The sequence below is a fragment of the Microtus pennsylvanicus genome, chromosome 11, assembly GCF_037038515.1.
Source record: "Microtus pennsylvanicus isolate mMicPen1 chromosome 11, mMicPen1.hap1, whole genome shotgun sequence".
Taxonomy (NCBI): domain Eukaryota; kingdom Metazoa; phylum Chordata; class Mammalia; order Rodentia; family Cricetidae; genus Microtus; species Microtus pennsylvanicus.
Genome location: NC_134589.1, coordinates 67420808 through 67442412, shown reverse-complemented (window position 1 = coordinate 67442412; position 21605 = coordinate 67420808). Strand labels below are relative to the sequence as shown.

The following is a 21605-nucleotide window of genomic DNA, read 5'->3' as shown; positions in this document are numbered from 1 at the left end:
AAAATACCACAGGTTGTTTTAGTGGGATGCCAAGGCCTGCACTCCTACAATTATTACCCCCTGGTTGTACATTAGCATGCTGCTAGGCTCTAAGCTACTGTTCATCCGTGCATGACAGATGTTCCTTGGATAGAAGTCTTCACTGTCAAAGCTTCCTTAGGTGTGGTAACTTGAGATGGGTGGTGAGAGGACTTAGCAATGTAGCTGAGGTTGACTTTGAATATCTGATTCTCTTGCCCTCACCTCTGTGACTCTATCCATGGATTAAGCTGTACTGGGGGGGGTCAAACCCAGGGCTCTGTGCTTCCTTAGTAGGCAAGGATTGTACTGTGCCCCATGCTAGCCCTGCTCGACTCTTCTTTATGGAGCTACGGGACAGGAGGACAAGAGATCCTCATTTTGCTGCTCCTCTGTACACAGAACAGAAAAACAACAGTCATGCATGTAGTATCTTTTTTTTTTTTTGGCTGATAAGATAAACAGTGCTCTTGAGTCTTCTCTCTTCTCTGTGGCCTTGTATGGCTAACAGAAATAGCATCTTATATTAAAGGATCTTTCTTGGGCTCGGCTTCTTGTGAACTAGGGGCCTAGCACTGGATCATCTAAGTGTAGCTGAGAAGTATCGTGAGAATTGGCACCACCCTATACAGTATGCTGTCACAGTATTGCTCAGCAGCTGTGCTCAGAGCAGATGTGCAGGGTGTGTTAAATTTAGGAAAATGTGTTTCTTTCTCTGTATGGATGTAGAGTGTACCTTTTCTGAGAATTCATATCTGGGGTGTGTGTGTATGTTTGATCTGGTAATAACCAACATGTCGGGAAGAAAAATAAGGAAGTCTGTTTATGCCAGTCAATTCCTAATAAAGACTAGGCTCAGAACACTGAACAACATCCCACTAAAGCCCCTTTTAATATTATTTAAGACTGCTATATTTGATTATACAGAAACTAAAAATTTCTGTCTTGGACAGGGCAGTGGTAGCACATGCCTTTAATCCCAGCACTCAGGAAGCTGAGGCAGGTAAATCTCTGTGAGTTTGAGGCCAGCCTAGTCTACAGAGAGTGTCCTAGAACAGACTCTAAAGCTGTATAGAAGCCGGGCGGTGGTGGCACACACCTTTAATCCCAGCACTCAGGAGGCAGAGGCAGGCGGATCTCTGTGGGTTCGAGGCCAGCCTGGTCTACAGAGCTAGTTCCAGGACAGGAACCAAAAAGCTACGGAGAAACCCTGTCTCGAAAAATCCAAAAAAAAAAAAAGCTGTATAGAGAAACCCTTTCTTGAAGACAAACAAACAACCCAAAATAAAAACATAAGTAAACTCTAAATGATTACGTAGGAAAATATTTATAAAATATGTATAAAATGTATACAGAAGACTGGCTTCTTTCTACTATAAAGAACTCATATATACCACAAAGAAAATTTGAGCCTAGCCACCGAACCACTGGGGAGGACTCGACAGCATCCTCTGCGTGCCGTTCATCCTGACACTCTGTCTGTCTGCCCCTGCTCTCACAACCCTTCTGATGTCTGGTTCCATCAAGAACAAGGACTCCTAACGTCCGTCCACTAGTTAGAATCTCTGTTCTTTCCATCCCTTTGCCTGCTTCCTGCTAACACTGAGGGGGTTATCCATGTAAGAATTCAGTCCTGGATGATGGTTCCATGGTAAAGACCACTTGTTGTTCTTGCAGAGGGTCCAAGTTTCATTTGCAGCACCCACATGGTGACTCATACCTTCCACAACACCAATTCCAGGAGATCAGACACTCTCTCCTGACTTCCCTGGACACCAGGGACAAAAGTGCTATGCTTACACCATATACATAAAATACAAAATTTGTTAGATCAAAACACACACACACACACACACACACACACACACACACACACAGAGAGAGAGAGAGAGAGAGAGAGAGAGAGAGAGAGAGAGAGAGAGAGAGAGAAGATAAGGGAACCTAATAGAGTCATAGCAGAAGGATCCTTACTACTACATCCAAGGGGTCACTGGGAATCATCATGAAAAGAAACTGGCGAGGGCTTTAAGATGAAATGTTCCTGCAGCCGGGCTGTGAAACTAAGCAGGCAGAGTATGTGACCGGCACAGGACACCAACCCCTCCTATGAGGGGACTGGCCAAAGAAGGCCCTTGGTCACACACACAACGCACATAACACCCACATGCAACATACATTAAAAAATTAAAACAAACCATGAATTTGAAGACAGAACAAGAGGAATCTCACCCAGGTAAACAAAATAGGGAGCGATGATGCTGCCCACCCGAGAGGCCATGGAGGTGATGCCCACGGCCATGTTCCTGACCAGGGTCGGGTAGAGCTCTGCAGTGAAGACGTACAGCATGGAGAAGGCAGAGGTGACCCCAAATTTCCCCAGCATCACCAGGGCGATGGACACGAAGCTATAGTCTGGAAAAGAGCTTCATTTCAGACAGGTGCTTCTAGAACTGATACGAACTCGGTTCCCTTATGGTCTCCTTTTGCTGCGGTGTGGTGATTCCTCATAAAGGACTGCTGGACAAGACTCTGTCCTTAAACATCCCCATCAGCACACGGTTAACGGTGGAAGGCGAGGGGTGGCCTTGACCCGGAGCTACTCTTATTCTGGATTATTAATGTATACTGAGGCCCCTGTCCACTTGTGTGTGTGTGTGTGTGTGTTTTGTTGTTGTTGTTACAGCAGTTTCACGGTGAGTTGTTAGATGTTAATATAGTTAGGTTTAATCTCTAAAGAGAGGGGCCAGCCCTTCCTTTCCTGATTTTTATTATTAAGAAATCTAGTTCTAGTTGGGATCATTGGTACATGCTTTCAAAGAAATTCTTTCTTTTCGTTCGTGTGGTGTACAAATGTATATGCTGTTTGCATGATTTTCTATGTGTGTAGACATGCAAGGCTATAATTACAGGTGAACCATCATGCCTGCCCAGCAATTCATGTTCTGGGATCTGAACTCTGGTCCTTATGTACTTTAACCACTGAGCTATCCTTCTAGCTCCTGGCGCGTGCTAGTAATCCCAGCTACTGATACTTCACCGGCTAAAGCAGGAGGATCATAAATTCACAGTTATCTTAGGCTATGTAATGAGTTCAAGGCCAGGCTGTGTCACTTAGCAAGACCTTGCCTCTATATAAAAATAAACAAAGGGCTGGGGATATAGTCAGCTAGTGCAAGACCCTGGGTTTAAACCTTAGTACTGCAGGGGTTAAAAAGTTAACCGCAAAAAGAAACAGTTTTCTTTACATATTACAATATATCAATAATATATCAGCTTGTCTTTTAACTAAAGGAGAAAGTTAGATACATTAGGGAAAGGAAATACATCTTCCTTTGACTCTGGAGTTTTTGTTTAGTGTTACTGCACCACCCCCACATTTATTAGTTATATGTCTGTGGGCAAGTGTGTGTCAGGGCCTAGGTGTGGTGAAAGGAAGAGATGCTGGAGTCAGTCCTCTCCTTCTCCCATGGGGTTCCAAAGATGCGAGTTGGGTCCTTAGCGTGGGGTGGAAGGCACCTTTACCCCCTGGGCTATCCTGCTGCTTCTGTTTGTGTTTTCGACAGTGTCTCATGCAGCCTGAGCTAGCCTCAAATTAGCTATGCAGCTGAGACTGGCCTTGACCTGGTCTTCCTGCCTTTGTTTCCCAAGTGCTGAGATTATAGGGATGGGCCACCATACCCTGCTGGCACAGTTGTTGGGAACATAGGAAATGTCACAGTCAGCTGTCACCTGCCTATCTGATGAACGTTTGGTGATGTCAGAGCTGTGTTACGGGGGAGTGGTGACTCATGAGAGGCTGGTCACCAGTACTGACACTCTAGGTCGTTAATGTATCCAGGTTTTCCGGGATGCTGTTAGCCTGGGCTAACTTCTTACCTTCAGGTACCACTTGGATCAAGAGAAGCACACCTCCTCCCCAGAACAACACTCCAGCTATGATGTATCTCCTAGGCAGGGTTCGCAGCAGCAGCCAGGCTGTGAAATAGGCTGGAACTTCAATCAGGCCAGAGAGGAAGCAGTTCAGGTAGACATCTCCATGTAAATTAGGAACATTGAGAGACAGAGCAAAGTAACCCACTGAGGTTAGCATCCTGAAAGACAGACAAATGATAAATCACAAACAAAGTGGCCCATGGCTCTCTAAACTTTTATGATGGTCATGAATTGGTCTAGGTCCTGCGTCCTCTAAGTAGGTGTTAGCCATGTTGGACTATTTGAATGGAAATACATTAAAGTGAGATTATAAGTTCAGTTTCTCAGTTGAAATGACACTTCACATGCTTAGTGGCTACATGAGCTGGTGGCTACTGTGACGGACAACACAGATTATAAATATTCCTGTCTCTGCAGAAAGTGCTGTCGAACAATGCTATTCTGCATAGACCACTGGTCAACAGTGCAGATGCCCCTGTGAGGACATCTGAGCATGACAGGAGAGCACACATCTCTGAAGAAAGCTTTCAGAATATGCTAGGTGTCTCTGTTAGACCAGGTGGGGACATAGGACTGATCCAAAACAACATGAAAAAGTTAACCTTACTGCCGCAGAGAACCAGTGCCTCTCACACGTGGTGCTCCTGGTGCCGTTAGCCGGGATACACTGCACGAGTGATGTCTGCCGACAGCTAAGACTGAAGAGAGCTCACAGCAGCTGTGGCCCAGGGTATTTCTTACTGATGTTTTTCTAATTGCAAAACAGCATTTTTCTAAAGTAGAGTCCCTGCCAGTTCTGGTACTCAGTGGTGTGTGTGCACATGTGTCTATACGTGAGTATGTGTGCGCCTGTGTCTATGTGTGTGTGTGTGCATGTGTCTGTCTGTATGTGTGTTGTTATCTCTGGGGCAGATAGGTTGTTATTACTTTTCCTTCCTTATTTCTTTGAAGATTTGTGACTAAATCTAGGTAATAAAGTCAGGTCATTACTTCTGTGCCTTATAATCACATGTTAATTTGCTACTGGGGAGGCAGGTGACACTAACTTCACCGTTCCAGTTCCAGAAAGCAGGTGGAGACTTAACACTTCTGCTTTGGTCCCCAGGGCCATCCGCAGCCTTAAGCCCATCACCTTCCACGGTGGGGTCCCATACTGCAGACTTGTTGCTACCTATAGCTTTCCCAGTATTCGGTTCCATCAATCAATACGAGACATGTCTAGCATTCCACAGTCCTCATTTTGCTGCAGGGGATGTCTAGGCTTTGTCACATTCCTTCCAACTAGAGCGAGTCAGTTGCATACTTGGGTGTCACACATCTGCATTCCCAGAGTGCTCATTGCTTACCACAGCATCACGGACATCACTGTCATTGTGGCAATATTCCGAGTCTTGAACAGGTCCAGAATGAAGACTTTCTGCTGCTTCAAGGAATTTAGCTCCTGTAGCTAAAATAACATAAATAAAACATGAAATAAAGAGGTAGGCAGGAAGTACCTATGGGGAAAACTTGGGCATACAATTCTTTTTAAAAAATTAATTTAAAAATATTATTATCATTTTACTGTTATTATTTTAAGATAGGGTCTCATGTATCTCAAGGCTGGCCTTTAACTCACTATGTAGATGAACATGATCTTGTTTGGATCCTCCTTCCTCCACCTCCCGGTGCTGGGATTACTGGCATGCATTACCATGCCAGGTTTGATACTGGGGATTGAAGCCATTCGTGTGCTAGGTGAGCTCTCTACCATGGAACTACATTCTAGCCCACTCCTACAACTCTTATAGAACTTTTGATAGCTCTTTAAGTCCAGAAATTGAGGCCGGCAAGAACATCTTCAAGAGTGGTACTTATTCTAACTCTTTATTTACAACACAATTCTAAATTCAGGCTTTGACAATTTCATGCACGCCTCTAGTTGATTTTGATCACACTCCTCTCCCACTCCCTCTGGAATCTGTCTTCTTCCCAGCATGTTCTCCTCATCCTTCATGTTACACCCATGAAGAAAATGACTTTTTCCCCGCCAGCAGCCATTACCGACCGATAACTCCTCAGCTAGAACCAGGGATGGATGTGATCTCCCACTCCCATGCTGGGATGTTGAAGGGCTGGGGCTTGCAGTTAACCACAGCTGCTGAGAGTTCCTTAGTGCAATGGGTATGCCATGTCCAAAAGTAGCATTTCACATAATCTCTCCTCATCATCTGCTCTCGCTCTTTTGCCCATCTCCCATATTGTTTCCTGAGTTTCTAATGCTTTGAAATGCTTGATGTAGCCAACTTTAGATAGAAGCCTTCAAAATAAATGACCTCAGTCTCACTGATGAGTGCTGACCAACTTTTCCTCCACTCAGCTTTAGCATGTGAGTAGCCTTTATCACACTGAGCTGGGATCTGTGGAGCCTAGTGATTTGAAGGAGCCATGAAGTTCCAAAATGTCTAGGGGTCAGTGTGTGTGTGTGTGTGTGTGTGTGTGTGTGTGTGTGTGTACATATGTAGGCCCAAGGCTGATGCTGGGAATCATCTTCCATCACTCTCCCAGCTTATTGCTGAGACCGGCTTTCTCAACCACACCTAGAATCTCTACCATGGCTAATTTTGTTGCCTGATAGTTCTAGGGATCCCACGTGTGGTGTTTTGAATGAGAATGCCCCCATAGGGTCATATATTTGAATACTTAGCTCCAGCTGGCAGGACTGTTTGGAAAGGATTAGGAGGTATGGCTTTGGTGGAGCAGGTGTCACTGGGGGCAGATTTTAGGTTTTGAAAGGCACACTCCTCCTAGTGTGCACTCTCTACCTCCTAATTGTGGATCAGGGATGTAAGCGCTCTGTTGTTCCTACCATCACGCCTTTGCTCTGCCATCAGAGGCTAAACCTCGGAAACCCAAGGTCAGTTAAATGACTTCAGTGGCCTTGGTCATGGTGTTTTGTCACGGCAATGGAAAAGTAACTAAGACACTCTGTCTCCACCTTCCAAGGCTGGAATTATAAGTGGGTCACCTCCTAGACACTTGCATGGGTTCTGGGGATCTGAACCTGTGTCCTCATATTTATGTGGCAAGCACTTTTACTACTGAGCCATCTTTTCAGCCCTCATGGTGCTCTTTCTCCGTTGCAAGGTGTGGGTGATTTATATCCAGCAATATATAATAATATAATATAATATAATATAATATAATATAATATAATATAGTTGTTAGCAAAAGGAAAACTTAAACTCGTGGGACCTGGACATCTTCATGCAGGGCTCTAGGGATCCCACATACATCACAGGACCCAAGGGCCAGGCTGGATCAACACATCCCACTTCCATAGGGCCTCTGTTGGAATGCAGACTGCCAGGTCCCCTCAGGCAAGATTCCTCTGAATCTTTCACTGGACTGGAGATCTGGGAACCTGTTTACTTAAAGCTTTCTTAGGTGACCATGATTAGTGACAAGGGGGCAAAAACATCCGGACAAGAATATTATTGAATCCATGATTGTCCTTGATCTGGGATGAGCCGCCCAAATGTCTCTGGATAAGGTACATGAGTAAGTTGAAGGGGCTTCTTCCAAAGCCAGGGAAGCTTAAGGTTGCTCTTCAAGATGATGAGACTCTACATGGCTTCCTGTCCAAGTTAACAGCATAACCTCGACATAAATGGAAAACTGCCATTCATTAGAGCATGCACTTGATCCCAGAGAAACCCAGGAAAAACCACAGCTCAGTAGCAGTGTGATCTCTGGCAAGTCATTTGTCTGTGCTTCCATCTCCTTTCCTGAAAAATGAAGCTCATGGCTAGAGCCCTAGCAGTGGCTACCATGAGCATCACGTGAGTCAGACAGACTGCCTTGTACCTCATGGTCTCTTCACCGGCTTTCTGAGAAGGCTGCACTGGCGGTGCAGACTGCTGCAGACACTCCTACACAGGGTCCTAGCGGGTGGTGGGCAGGGGAGCTGTCAGGGCTAGGAAATCAAGGGATCCATTTCCCTTAGTGGGTGTGTCCAGTTCAAGACAGATGCACATCACAGCAGGCAGAAGAAAGAACCCATCCAGGGGTTTGTGCTTCTGGACTTCATTCTTCTTTTGTTCATGTCAATTTTATGATGTAGACATTACCTCCATAACCACACTGTCACACTGCATTTCTTTTTTTTTTTTTGCTAATTGGATTTTATTTATTTTTTTTTATTTTAATTTATTTATTAAGGATTTCTGCCTCCTCCCCGCAACCGCCTCCCATTTCCCTCCCCCTCCCCCCGATCAAGTCACCCTCCCTTATCTGCTGGAAGAGCAATCAGGGTTCCCTGACCTGTGGGAAGCCCAAGGACCGCCCACCTCTATCCAGGTCTCCTAAGGTGAGCATCCAAACTGCCTAGGCTCCCCCAAGGCCAGTACGTGCAGTAGGATCAAAAACCCACTGCGATTGTTCTTGAGTTCTCAGTATTCCTCATTGTCCTCTATGTTCAGCTAGTCCGGATTTATCCCATGCTTTTTCAGACCCAGGCCAGCTGGCCTTGGTGAGTTCCCGATAGAACATCCCCATTGTCTCAGTGTGTGGGTGCACCCCTTGCGGTCGTGAGTTCCTTGCTCATGCTCAGTCTCCTTCTGCTCCTGATTTGGACCTTGAGATTTCTGTCCCGTGCTCCTCTGTCTCTGTCTCCTTTCATCGCCTGATGAAGGTTAATATTCATGAGGATGCCTATGTGTTTGTCTTTGGGTTCACCTTCTTATTTAGCTTCTCTAGGAACATGCATTATAAGCTCAATGTCCTTTATTTATGGCTAGAAACCAAATATGAGTGAGTACATCCCATGTTCCTCTTTTTGGGTCTGGCTTACCTCACTCAGGATAGTGTTTTCTATTTTCATCCATTTGTATGCAAAATTCAAGAAGTCCTTGTTTTTTACTGCTGAGTAATACTCTAATATGTATATATTCCATACTTTCTTCATCCATTCTTCCATTGAAGGGCATCAGGTTTTTCCAGGTTCTGGCTATTACAAACAATGCTGCCATGAACATAGTTGAGCATATACTTTTGTTGTATGATAGGGCCTCTCTTGGGTATATTCCCAAGAGTGGTATTGCTGGATCCAGGGGTAGGTTGATTCCGAATTTCCTGAGAAACCGAAACACTGCTTTCCAGAGTGGTTGCACAAGTTGCATTCCCACCAGCAATGGGTGAGTGTACCCCTTTCTCCACAACCTCTCCAGCAAAGGCTATCATTGGTGTTTTTTATTTTAGCCATTCTGACAGGTGTAAGATGGTATCTTAAAGTTGTCTTGATTTGCATTTCCCTGGTCGCTAGGGAAGTTGAGCATGACCTTAAGTGTCTTTTGGCCATTTGAAGTTCTTCTGTTGAGAATTCTCTGTTCAGCTCAGTGCCCCATTTTATAATTGGATTGATTAGCCTTTTACGGTCTAGTTTCTTGATTTCTTTATATATTTTGGAGATCAGACCTTTGTCAGTTGCGGGGTTGGTGAAAATCTTCTCCCAGTAAGTGGGTTGCCTTTTTGTCTTAGTGACAGTGTCCTTTGCTTTACAGAAGCTTCTCAGCCTCAGGAGGTCCCATTTATTCAATGATGCCCTTAGTGTCTGTGCTGCTGGGGTTATACGTAGGAAGTGGTCTCCTGTGCCCATGTGCTGTAGAGTACTTCCCACTTCCTCTTCTATCAGGTTCAGTGTGTTCGGACTGATATTGAGGTCTTTAATCCATTTGGACTTGATTTTTGTGCATGGTGATAGATATGGATCTATTTTCATTCTTTTACAGATTGACATCCAGTTTTGCCAGCACAATTTGTTGAAAATGCTGTCTTTTTTCCATTGTATACTTTTAGCTCCTTTATTGAAAATCAGGTGCTCATAGGTTTGTGGGTTAAAGTCAGGGTCTTCTATTCGATTCCATTGGTCGACTTCTCTGTTTTTATGCCAATACCAGGCTGTTTTCAATACTGTAGCTCTGTAGTAAAGTTTGAAGTCAGGGATGGTAATGCCTCCAGACAATCCTTTATTGTATAAGATTGTTCTGGCTATCCTGGGTTTTTTGTTCTTCCATATAAAGTTGATTATTGTCTTCTCCAGACCTGTGAAGAATTTTGATGGGATTTTGATGGGGATTGCATTGAATCTATAGATTGCTTTTGGTAGAATTGCCATTTTTACTATGTTGATCCTCCCAATCCAAGAGCAAGGGAGGTCCTTCCATTTTCTGGTGTCTTCTTCAATTTCTTTCTTCAAAGACTTAAAGTTCTTGTCAAATAGGTCTTTCACTTCCTTGGTCAGTGTTACCCCAAGATATTTTATGCTATTTGTGGCTATCGTGAAAGGTGATGCTTCTCTGATCAGAGGGGGCCTGTGCTGCCACCGGAGGCCAAGGTAACTTCTGGACTGGGCTGCACCCGAGGACCAAGTCTGGGTCCGTGGTCCAGCTACAGTTGGAGTCTGTGTTGATGTACATGGCCCGTGTTTCCACCAAGGGCCAGATGGATGCCTGTGGTCTGGACCACCATGGAGGCCGTGTTGATGTCCAAGGGCCATGCTTCCGCTGGGGCCATCCTGATCTGGGTGATCTGCACTGTTGCCTGAGTCCATGGTGTTGTTCAGTCCTGACCTGTGGCTGAGGGCCATGACCATGAGGATGCCCAGGGTCTTCTCTGCCACCCAGGACCACGTGGAGGTCTAAGAGCTGTGCTGAGCTGGCCCTGCCCCTCACTGGCCTAAGGAGAACTGGCTCTAAGCCTCACAAGCCACCCCAGTGGAAAAGCTGGCACCACCCCTCATGGGAGAGCTGGCCACAGCCCTGGGCACTGGAGCAGGAGAGCTGTCTCCTAGGGCATGGGTGCAGGAGAGGTGGAAGCCCAGACTGACCAACACAGCTACCACCCCGGCCTACATCCAGGGCTTTGAGTTGGTCCACTGCTACGTCTACCCCATCTATGAGCTGTTGAAGCATAGTTGCAGGACCTCCATGACTCAGGGTGGTATCAGACATCTAAGAGGGGTTCAGTGATGGTCCAGTGCTGATGGGGTATCAATGGCCAACAGCTCATTGCAATGAACACTTGCAGAAAAAGCTATTTGAGCAAAAGGGATACTGTGTGACACACTGCGGCGCCCAAGGCCACTATGACAAAGGAATATGTGCTGGAGAGGTGGGAAAGATGGAGGAAGGATATGGATTTGTTTTTCTTCTTTTGGGGAGAAGGATACAGGGGTGAAGGGTGGACATGGAAAGGCTGGGAGATGAGTAGGATTGGGGTGCATGATGTGACAGTCCCAAAGAACCAATAGATAGGTTATATGTTTTATGCTATATGTTATATGTTTTACGTTATAAAAATCATCAGTATGTAACTTTGCAATGGTTAGGCACAAATGCCAACACAAACTGGAAACTTGCAAAACGGAAAGATAGCCTGGTCAGCAAATGATGCTGACAAGATGGATCTCCACCTGCAAACAATAAAATCAGTTTCCTATCTTTTACCTTTTCAAAAATCAAGTCAAAATGGACAAAAGGTCTTAATTTAAAACTGGAAATGCTAAAACTTCTAAAAAAAACCTTAAATAATCTTCTAGATATTCTACATATGATCATAGAGCAAGTATTTGATAGAATTGGAAGAAATTCTTTACCAGTGACAGTGCAGACAAGGGGTTAATATCCAGAATTCACAAGGAATCACACAAATTAGGTACTAAGGGAATAAAACTGCCAACTAACAACTGTGCTTATGAATTGAACAAATGAAAACAAAACAAAATGAAACACACAAGTTGGGCAGTGATGGCGCACACCTTTAATCCCAGCACTCAGGAAGCAGAGGCAGGCGGATCTCTGTGAGTTTGAGGCCATCCTGGTCTACAGAGCAAGTTCCAGGACAGCCAGAGATACACAGAGAAATCTTGTCTCAAAAAAGCAAAACAAACAAACAAAAAGAACAAAATACAACAAATGCCTAAAATTGTTTTTAATTTATAAATAATCCGTTAGGCATATTTTTAGTAAGAGAGGTAGCATCTTACTATGTTCCTCAAGCTGACCCTAAGTGCCTAGATGTAAGAAGTCTCAGGCCTTCACCTCCTGAGAAGGCTGGATCACAGGTGTGCAGGACCACGCCTCCCAAGATTTTATCTGAGAATGTAAGCGCGATCACATCCCTGATACCCAGTGCAGTTCCTGGTGCCTTGTGAGCACTTAACAAATAGTGAGTTGCATTAAACTCCATAAAAGAAAGACTGCAGAGCTGATCTCTGAAGGAGGTGTCTCCACACACGCACTCACTCACCTCCACAGGATCGAGTATCACTGCCGGGGCCACGATGTTGTTCATCTTTGCGGCTTTCTGGATGATCTGTTCTGCCTCTTCAAATCTCCTCTGGGATATCAGCCACCGGGGAGATTCGGGAATAAACCTAGGATTCATTTGCAATGGTTCATAATCTTTTATAACCACAGGATTTGATGTTAGCAAACACATAGCAAAATGGTCCTGGGTCATTTTAGTGTTGCAAACATCCTAGTATTAATCAACACACAAATTCCATTTCTAGCATACAGCATGACATCTCAATGAATTTATATCGGACCTCTGGGCAAGCTCGTGACAAGCTCTGGACTGTGTTAGCTGAGGTGGGAAGACACCTGACGCAGCTGGACTGAATAAAAGGAGACAATGCGCTGAGCGCCAGCTCTCCGTGCTCTCTGCTTCCTGTCTGTGGACACAGTGTGGCCAGCAGCCTCCAGTCCTTGCTCCCATGGCCTCCCTGCAGTGATGGGCTGTACCCCCAACCCGAGAGCCAGGGGTTCCTTCCTTGTCAGGTATTTTGTGACAGCAATAGGAAAAGTAACCAATCTGGAGCTTCTCTCAGGCACAGAGTTATGTGGAGCGTGGCCTGCCTTTTCTTACTGACCCTCAGCCTGGGTTTCACTGGAAACTTCCAGATAAATCAGCATAATATCTAACTCTCACAAAGCTGTCTTTCCAGGATTAGTAGATTAAGAGCACTGGCTGCTCCTCCAGAAGACCAGGGTTCAATTCCTGGCCCCACATGGTCACCAACAACTGTTGTGACTTCAGTTCCAGGGGATCTGAGGCCCTCTCCTGGCTGTCCCAGGCACTGCATGCACATGGTGCACAGACAGACATGCAGACAAAACACCCATATGTATAAACATTTTAAAAATTAAGTGATCTTTCTCTTCCATTCTCTTGGGTAGGTAGAGTTAACATAGTAAAAATGGCAATTTTACCAAAAGCAATCTACAGATTCAATTCAGTGCCCATCAAAATCCCAGCAAAATTCACAGACCTTGAAAGAACAATATTCAACTTCATATAGAAAAACAAAAGACCCAGGATATCCAAAACAATCCTGCACAACAAAAGAACTTCTGGAGGTATCACAGTCCTGAACTTCAAACTCTACTATAGAGCTAAAGTAATGAAAACAGCCTGGTATTGGCATAAGAACAGACAGGAGGACCAATGGAATCGAATCAAAGAGTTGGGTATCAATCCACACACCTGTGAACACCTGATTTTTTGACAAAGAAGCTAAAAGTATAAAATGGGAAAAAGAAAGCATATTCAACAAATGGTGCTGCAATAACTGGATGTTAACATGTAGAAGAATAAAAATAGATCCATATCTATCGCCATGCACAAAACTCAAGTCCAAATGAATCAAAGACCTTAACATAAAAACAACCACACTGAACCTCATAGAAGAGAAAGTGGGAAGTACACTTGAATGCATTGGCACAGGGGACCACTTCCTAAATATAACCCCAATGGCACAGACACTGAGAACAAAAATTAATAAATGGGACCTCCTGAAACTGAGAATCTTCTGTAAAGAACATGGTCAACAAGATAAAACAACAGCCTACAGAATGGGAAAAGATCTTCATCCACATCGGACAGAGGTCTGATCTTCAAAATATAAGAACAACTCTAGAAACTTGACATCCAAAGAAAAAATAATCCAATAAAAAATGGGTTACAGACCTAAACAGACAAATCTCAAGGGCTGAGAGACACTTAAGGAAATGCTCAACATCCTTAGCCATCAGAGAAATGCAAATCAAAACAACTCTAAGATTTTATCTTACACCTGTCAGAATGGCCAAGATCAAAAACACTGATGAGTTTATGATGGAGAGGATGTGGGGTAAAGGGGAACACTCCTGCATTGCTGGTGGGAGTGCAAACTGGTACAGCCCCTTTGGAAATCAGTATGGCAATTTCTCAAAAAAAATTGGGAATCAATCTATCTCAAGACCCAGCAATACTGCTGTTGGGTATATACCCAAAAGATGCTCAATCATACCACAAAGACATGTGCTCAACTATGTCCATAGCAGCATTGTTTGTCATAGCCAGAACATGGAAACCTAGATGCCCCTCGACCGAAGAATGGTTAAAGAAAATGTGGTACATTTACACAATGGAGTACTACACAGTGGTAAAAAATAATGACATCTTGAAATTTGCAGGCAAATGGATGGATCTATAAAACACATATTGAGTGAGATAACCCAGACCCAGAAAAACAAATGTAGTATGCACTCACTCATAAAGCAAAGAAAAACCAGCCTACAGGCCACAGTCCCAGAGAACCTAGACAACAAAGAGGATCCTAAGAGAGACATACATGGATCTATATAGGAAGGTGAAAGACAAGATCTCCTGAGTAAATCTGGTCACAGGAGAGGGTAGAATGGGAGAGGGGAGGAAGTGAGGGGAGTTGAGAAAAATATATAGCTTAATACAAACAATAAAAAAAAAGAAAAAAAATTAAGTGATCTTTTAAACCCCAGTGAAATCATAAACAAAGCAAAGCAAGCCAGGAAAGGTTTTTTTTTTTTCCCAAATACTAATTCTACCTAAACCTTCATATGCTTTTCATTCTCAAATGTTACTGCTGTAAAACCACAGCAGGCTGGGGGATAAAGGAAGTAGCCTGGAGGAGGCCACCTGAGCCATCCCCTCAGATAAGGCCAAGGGAGACGCTTGTCAACCCCTGTGGCTGCAAGACAGCTGCAGAAAGAAGGTCCTTCTAGCCAGTTTCCCAGGCAAGTGTCAAGGGTGGCCAAGAGAATCAAACTGTAGATGCCACAAACTGACCAAAGAAACCTTTATTACCTTAGTCATGTAAGCAGGTGGCAATTGAGCAGTTAGTAAAATAGGCCATTTCTAGAAGACCGATTTTGACAGAACGCAGTAAAACCAAGATGACTTAGGAGAGAGGAAGCAAACAACAGCGCAAGCAGTCTCCTTTTGTCCTGTTTAAATATGAGAGAGCAGAGAAATTCTGAATGGGGACCGTGACTAGAACTTTACTTCTATTTGTAAAAATCTCTTCTTGCCAGGCAGTGGTGCACGCCTTTAATCCCAGCACTTGGGTGGCAGAGGCAGGCAGATCTCTAAGTTAGAGCCTAGCCTGTTCTACAAAGCGAGTTCCAGGACAACTAGGGCTACACAAAGAAACTTCGTCTCTAAAAACAAAAACAAACAAACAAGAAATTCATTCTCTTCCAGAAGCTTCCAGTTACCCCCTACCTGGTAAGACTTAGTCGAGATCTCCAAACTTGGCTATTTCCACAATTGCTGTCCTAAAACCGGTTTGGGGAAGCCTTGGAGGGCATCAGCTCAGAGGCATACCACTTGCCCAGTATTCACAGGGGCTCTAGGTTCAATCTCCATCTTAAAATGAATGTTTCCATGGGGGCAGGGTTGCCATAGGAGAAATAACACCTTTGCTAAGACTGTTCTAACACAGCCGATTTGGGGAGCTGGGCACATAACTCAGGGAGAGCCTGCCAAGCATGCATGAAGTTCAGAGCTCCATCTTCAGTGCTACATGAACTGTTTGTAGTGGCAAACACTTGTTAGCCTAGCACTTCGGAGGTAGAGGCAGAAGGAAAAAAGGCCACCCTTGGCTCATATTGAGGAGTCCAGGGCAAGCCTAGAATACAGGAAATTCTGCTGAAAAATAATTATCATTTTTAGGACAAAGCACATATATGTAACAAGTACACCTTAGATACTAATTATGAAGAACAGTTGCATGCTCCTTGGTTGCTGTAGAACTGATCCCAGGATCCCTGACAGATCCCCAAATTCTCTCATGTTCTACCCTCTTACATCAAATGGCATAGCCAGGCACAGTGGTTTGTGTGCCTGTACACTAGCTACTCAGGAAGCTGAGGTGGGAGGACCACTTGGCCAGGAGCTCAACATAGCAGGGTCTCATCTAAAACAAATTGGGACTAGAGTGTAGCTCAGTGGAAGAATGTTTGCTGGCATGCACACGACCTTGAATTCCATCCCAGCACAGCAAAACAAAGCAACTTCAAATAAAATAGGTATAAGATTTGTATATAATCTATACACATTTTGTATGCATGTATCTCTGGATTACTTATAATATCCAACACAATGTGTATCATTCCATTTGTGAGGAGCTTGCTGGAGATAGGCCTTGGGCATTCTGCTTTTGAGCTACCCGCCATCAGCCTCTCAACACCTAATAAAATGCAAACACAGTGTAAGAGTGGCTGGAGTGTATTGTTTGGGAAATAAGAAGAAAAACGGGGCACTATTTTCTGGTTCTGTTCTTTGCATCATGTACGTGAAGTTCATGGGTAACTGGGACCATCTGAACTGTGGCTGAAGAGAGAAAAAGGATTTCTAAAGAAAGGGAAGAAGCCCAAAACTGAGGACAGAGTTTAAAACATTGCCCAACAGTACCAGCGCCACAAACAACAAGAAAATGGGCATGGGACTGGAGTGGGAAGCATCTGGAAGAAAGCTGGCATTCCCGAGAACCAGGTTTTGTATAGTGCATGCGCCCACTCACAGAGATGCAGGGTGCTGGAGGTGTGGGAGCACCAGGGCAAGCTGCAGTACAGAGCATGCAGATGCAGCTGGGTGGGCAGTGGGCTCATCTCTGGGCCCGCCCGCCACAGCGGAAAGCTGACTTGGAAATGTGGCTGTACTCACCACCACAGGGGGACACACAGCACCCCAGGAAGTGTCAGTGCCAGCAGCAGCATCCTCCAGTCTCGGATGAAGTACGCAAACAGAGGCAGCACCATGTAGCCGATTGCAAAAAATGTGCAGACTCCTAATGTGGAGAAGATAATTCGAACTGACTTGCTCAGAATTTCAGTTCCTGTTCAAAACAAGGGGGCAGAGTTAGCGTTTCCACTCTCTTCAGCGTTTGCTTTTTGAGATAGGGTTTCTTTCCATTACTCGGGATTGAACCCACGTATGCTTGACAAGGGCCCTACCAGTGCCTTCTGAGAATCTTCAGAATAAGAGGCCAGTGGGAGACACAGACTATCCTGTCCAGGAGACAAGAAGTGGCTCTTTTGAGACACTGTATGGAGTCTGGGTGTGGGACGCTTGTCCACAACTGTGAACAGACACTGGCCTAGGAGACAACAGTGGCACTTCCGGCTGTCAGGACGCACTCCTGTCCTTGAACCCTTGGATGTGACACCTAGAAGCCAGCTGCCTCTGGATCTTCCCAGGGCTGGCAGTCAGCACTGGAGCCGATGCTCCCCAGGCAGAAAGTGCTCGCTGATGGGACGGCAGGGAAGGAGCTGGTCTGCTTTCCCTGCAGTGGCCGCCCCAGCACTGGACACACACCCAGTGACCAGTGCAAAGGCTCAAGGGTGCGTACAGTTGCAGTGCTGGGGAAGGATGTGTTGGCAGCTGGTTTCTGTCCCGTGCAGCCAGTACACAGCAGGTCACTAGCAGCGGGTCTTCAGAGATGGCCTTGTGGCTCGGGTCAGGATTCTAGCACACTAGAATTCTATCCACTCTGGGCCCTCTGACCTAAGGACAGAGATATGGCCAAGGGCAAGAGCTTGGCCTTTTGTGTAGGGCCTGCCCACACTAGTAATATTGATTGCCCAATTGAAAAATCTAGACTCACCCAGAAGACAAAACTTTATGAGCATGCTTGAATTTCTGGATTGGGTTAGCTGAGCTAGGAACACCCCTCCCAAATGTGGGCAGCACCGCTGCATGGGACGTGGTCCTAGAAAAAGGGAGTCACACCCCTCTGTGGTTTCCTTCTGATCTTTTTTTCAGTTTCTTGAGAACGGTCAGGCTGACCTTGAACTTCATAGTCTCCTGCTGGGTGTCTCCCAATTTCCACAGTTTTTTTGCAGACCAGACTTCTAACCCCAGGGCCATCCCACTGCCTGCAGACTTTTTCCCTAGGGTGGTGTCTGGTTACTTTGACCTTCTTGAGTATCATTTCCAGATCTTTCCTTAATTTATGAATGAACACATTCTACCATAGCCTGGCTGTCTTTGGCTGGGATTATGATGTGATAATGAATGGGTATGTGGGGTGTGTGTGTGTGTGCACGCTTGCGCGCGCGCGCGTGCGTGTGTTCTTCCTAAGCAGAAATCTAGAAGCAGAGAATCTGATCATGGGAAAGAAAAGCACAGAGGACTAAGTGAGACTCTGATTTGTGTGTGAGGTCAGTAGATAAATGGTAGCATTGGGACAGAGTCGTAGAGCAGATGCTAACAGACACAGGGTGAGTTAGCTATGCTCCAGGTAGCAGGTAAGGACAGAGATCTGCCAGCCTGTGGATCAAGGTGGACGGTACAAACAACTCCTTATTAGTCCTAATGCTCTGTAACTTTTGGGGTCTCTCCCTTCCTTATGCATTGCTGTCATTTGAGTGAGAAATGTTCCCCATAGGCTTGTGTGTTTGAACACTTAGTCTCAGCTGCTGGTGCTATTGGGGAAGGTGATGGAGCCTTTGGGAGGTGGAGCCTTGCTGAAGGAAGTACATCTAAGGGTAGAATGTGGGGTTTTATAGCCCGAATCCACTTCTTTTTCTCTCCATGTTGATGTGGGGAGAAAATGTCATTACCCTGTTCCCTGACTGCCAGCTCAGCCCCATGCTCCTGCTGCCACGCCTTCCCCAACTTGATAGACTCTAGCCCCTCCGGAACTATAAGCTGAACCAAACCCTTTCTCCCCTCAGTTGCTTTCCGTCAGGGTGTGAGATCACTGCTGCAGAACAGTAACCAACACATACACGATCACCACCATCATCAGCGTCATTATCACCACCACATTATTATCATTACCATCGTCACCATTGTCACCCCCATCATCTTCACAGCCATGGCTTTTCTGAGCACTTCTCCAAGCCCCATTCCAGGCTAACTGCTCACATAACGATCTCTCTGACTTTGGCCCTGCAGATATTCAGCTGAGGCATAAGGAGTTAAGGCCACTTGTCTACATTCAAGTATCTGTGACAGTGATGCAAACTGGATGTGACACCTCACACTTAAGATCCCAGCGCTCAGCAAATATAAGGGGAATGGCTCAGGAGTTCTTTGACTGCATACACTGAGTTCAGTGCCAGCTTGAGCTACATGAAACCAAGTCTCAAAGACAAACAAACAAACAAAACACCAACCCCACAAACAAATGGGTTGGGGGCTCTGTGGGTAAAGTGGTGGTCAGTCAATCATAAGGACCTGAGTTCAAATCCCCAGAGCCCATATGAAAACCAGACATGGCAGCACACGTCTGTAACTCTAGCACTTGGGGGATGGAAACAGGAAGATCCTGAGAGCTTCCTGGCCAGTTGGCGTAGCTGAAATGGGTAAGTTCCAGATTTAGTGAGAGAGTATAGCGGAAGACATAGGACTTTAACTTCTGGTTTCCACACATGCACACACAGGGGTACCACACATAGACATGAACGTCACACATGCATGTACACACTCGAACAAAATCCCTAAACTCATAGCAAACAAATGAACTACAGCGATGTAGTGATGTTGACGATATTTATCAACCTACATATGTCAAGCCTTCAGGAGGAAAATTGCCTGCTCAAACCCATGGTCTTATGGACCAATCCTTCAGCTGGGATGCTAGTGGAGACACAGGGGAGATGAATGAGACCATGGATGTCGTTCATAGTCTGATCATTAAACTGGCTAATAACCAAGCAGTTCTCTCTAGGGAACATCAGGAGAGGGCCTCAAGTAGGCAGATGTAATAAACTCTCTGTGTTCTCACCCAGAATAAAGACCTGTGGCAGAAATGATTTCCAGCTCTGCTCATCAGATCCCCGTCCTCCTACTCTGCCCCCCCCCCCCCCCCATAGACTCATGATTGTAGGCAAAGCCTGGCTTCTCAGTGTCTCTTGAGAGCAGAAACCTTACATCCAAATCAAAGAGTGTGTCCTGGCTCTGCTGAGACCATGACCAGCTCTAGGAGATTGTGCCCACTCAGTGGCTCCTCCACCCAGGAGGATTTTACATCATATCATTGTCAGTCAGCTCCAGGAACCACTAGGCACACGTCACGAGGAGGCAGCAGGACATGCACCTCAATGTGGCTGAGGCCTGCAGCCGATTCAAGCTCAGGAAACAAGCCTGGGAAATGTGCATCTGCTAGGATGGGCTGAGAGGGTGTGTCCTATGTCACAATGTGGGGAGAATGTGGGTTCCTCTATGCTAAATCCCCCAGAGATGGTTAAAATAATGCTTGTCAACATGATGGGCTCTAGGATCACCTAGGCGACAAGTCTCTGGGTATAACTGTGAGGGTGTTAACTGAGATTGGGTTAACTGAGGAGGAAAGATCCACCCTAAACGTGGATGGTGTCAGGCATGGGATAGGGTGCACAGCTGGAGAGAGAGAGAGACAGAGAGAGAGACAGAGACAGAGAGACAGAGACAGAAAGAGAGAGAGAGAGAGACAAAGAGAGACAGCGAGACAGAGACAGAGACACAGAGAGAGAGAGGCGCACTGGACACAGGTGTTCATCTTTCTCTGCTTCCTGACGAATGACACAATGTGACCAGGGGCCTCATGCCATGCTGTCATGATGCAGAAAATAAAATTTTGGTTTTTGAGCTAAGCCAGTCTGGTATTTGGCTACGTCATTCCATTCAAATAACAAGTCAAAGTTACATTTCAAGCTAAAAGCATTTAAGGCCTGGTGTGCATATCAACTATACAGTGAATTCAGGAGACCCGTGGCTTGATCCTCAGTATCATGAAGATAAATACATTAAGAGGTAATAAAAATATCAAGGCTGATAAAAGTTTCTTAACTGGCGTAGTCCAATTTCAAAGAAATCTGAGATTCCTGTGAGTCAAAGCTGTAGAAGCTGCCATCAGTTGTACCCTTACTGAAGGGAAACATAGGAACCAGAGGAGGCAAGCTTTAAGCATGTCTAAAGAACTGTCTTAGCGTGGGATAGCAGGGGTGGGGGTGGGGTAGTGGCTGGGTGTTGGTGTTAGAAGCCCTGGAAAATACTGATGAATCAGTCGAGACAGGAGGTGGCTAGGTTTTCCTGTAGAAAACAGAAAGGCAGTTCTTTATAGACGATGAAGGAGGATGCTGCTGTCATTTTACCCAGAAATCGATGGGCAGGTTACAGTGCTGTACCTGAGAATGACATGGAGTCTGGGGGGAAGCTGGGGTGCGGGAGGTCATTGACCCTGATCTTGAGTCCCACTTCCTCCGCATTCTGTATTGCTTTGGAGAGTTTGGCTGGCCTTTTGTATAACCTAAGACTCTGGCAAGCCTGGGGAGAGTTAAGTGCAGCCCAGAAGGAGACTCTGTACAGCTTTGGGAAGAATTCAGCTT

General features: G+C 45.4%; 1 protein-coding gene across 6 annotated transcripts in view; it reads right to left on the bottom strand.

Moving 5' to 3' along the window:
- Positions 1 to 21605, bottom strand: part of Slc22a4 (solute carrier family 22 member 4) — a 57266-nt gene that overhangs the window by 3388 nt on the left and 32273 nt on the right. For 4 of the 6 annotated variants that reach the window (XM_075992621.1, XM_075992624.1, XM_075992623.1 and 1 more), the window contains 5 exons: positions 16957 to 17128; positions 12238 to 12364; positions 5298 to 5398; positions 3895 to 4109; positions 2248 to 2430 (listed from right to left, as the gene is read on the bottom strand). In XM_075992621.1, coding sequence (XP_075848736.1) covers positions 2248 to 2430; positions 3895 to 4109; positions 5298 to 5398; positions 12238 to 12364; positions 16957 to 17128 — 798 coding nt within the window. Of the gene's footprint in view, positions 1 to 2247; positions 2431 to 3894; positions 4110 to 5297; positions 5399 to 12237; positions 12365 to 15096; positions 15183 to 16956; positions 17129 to 21605 lie in introns of those variants that run through there. The other 2 variants (XM_075992622.1, XM_075992626.1) reach the window with 2 other exon arrangements.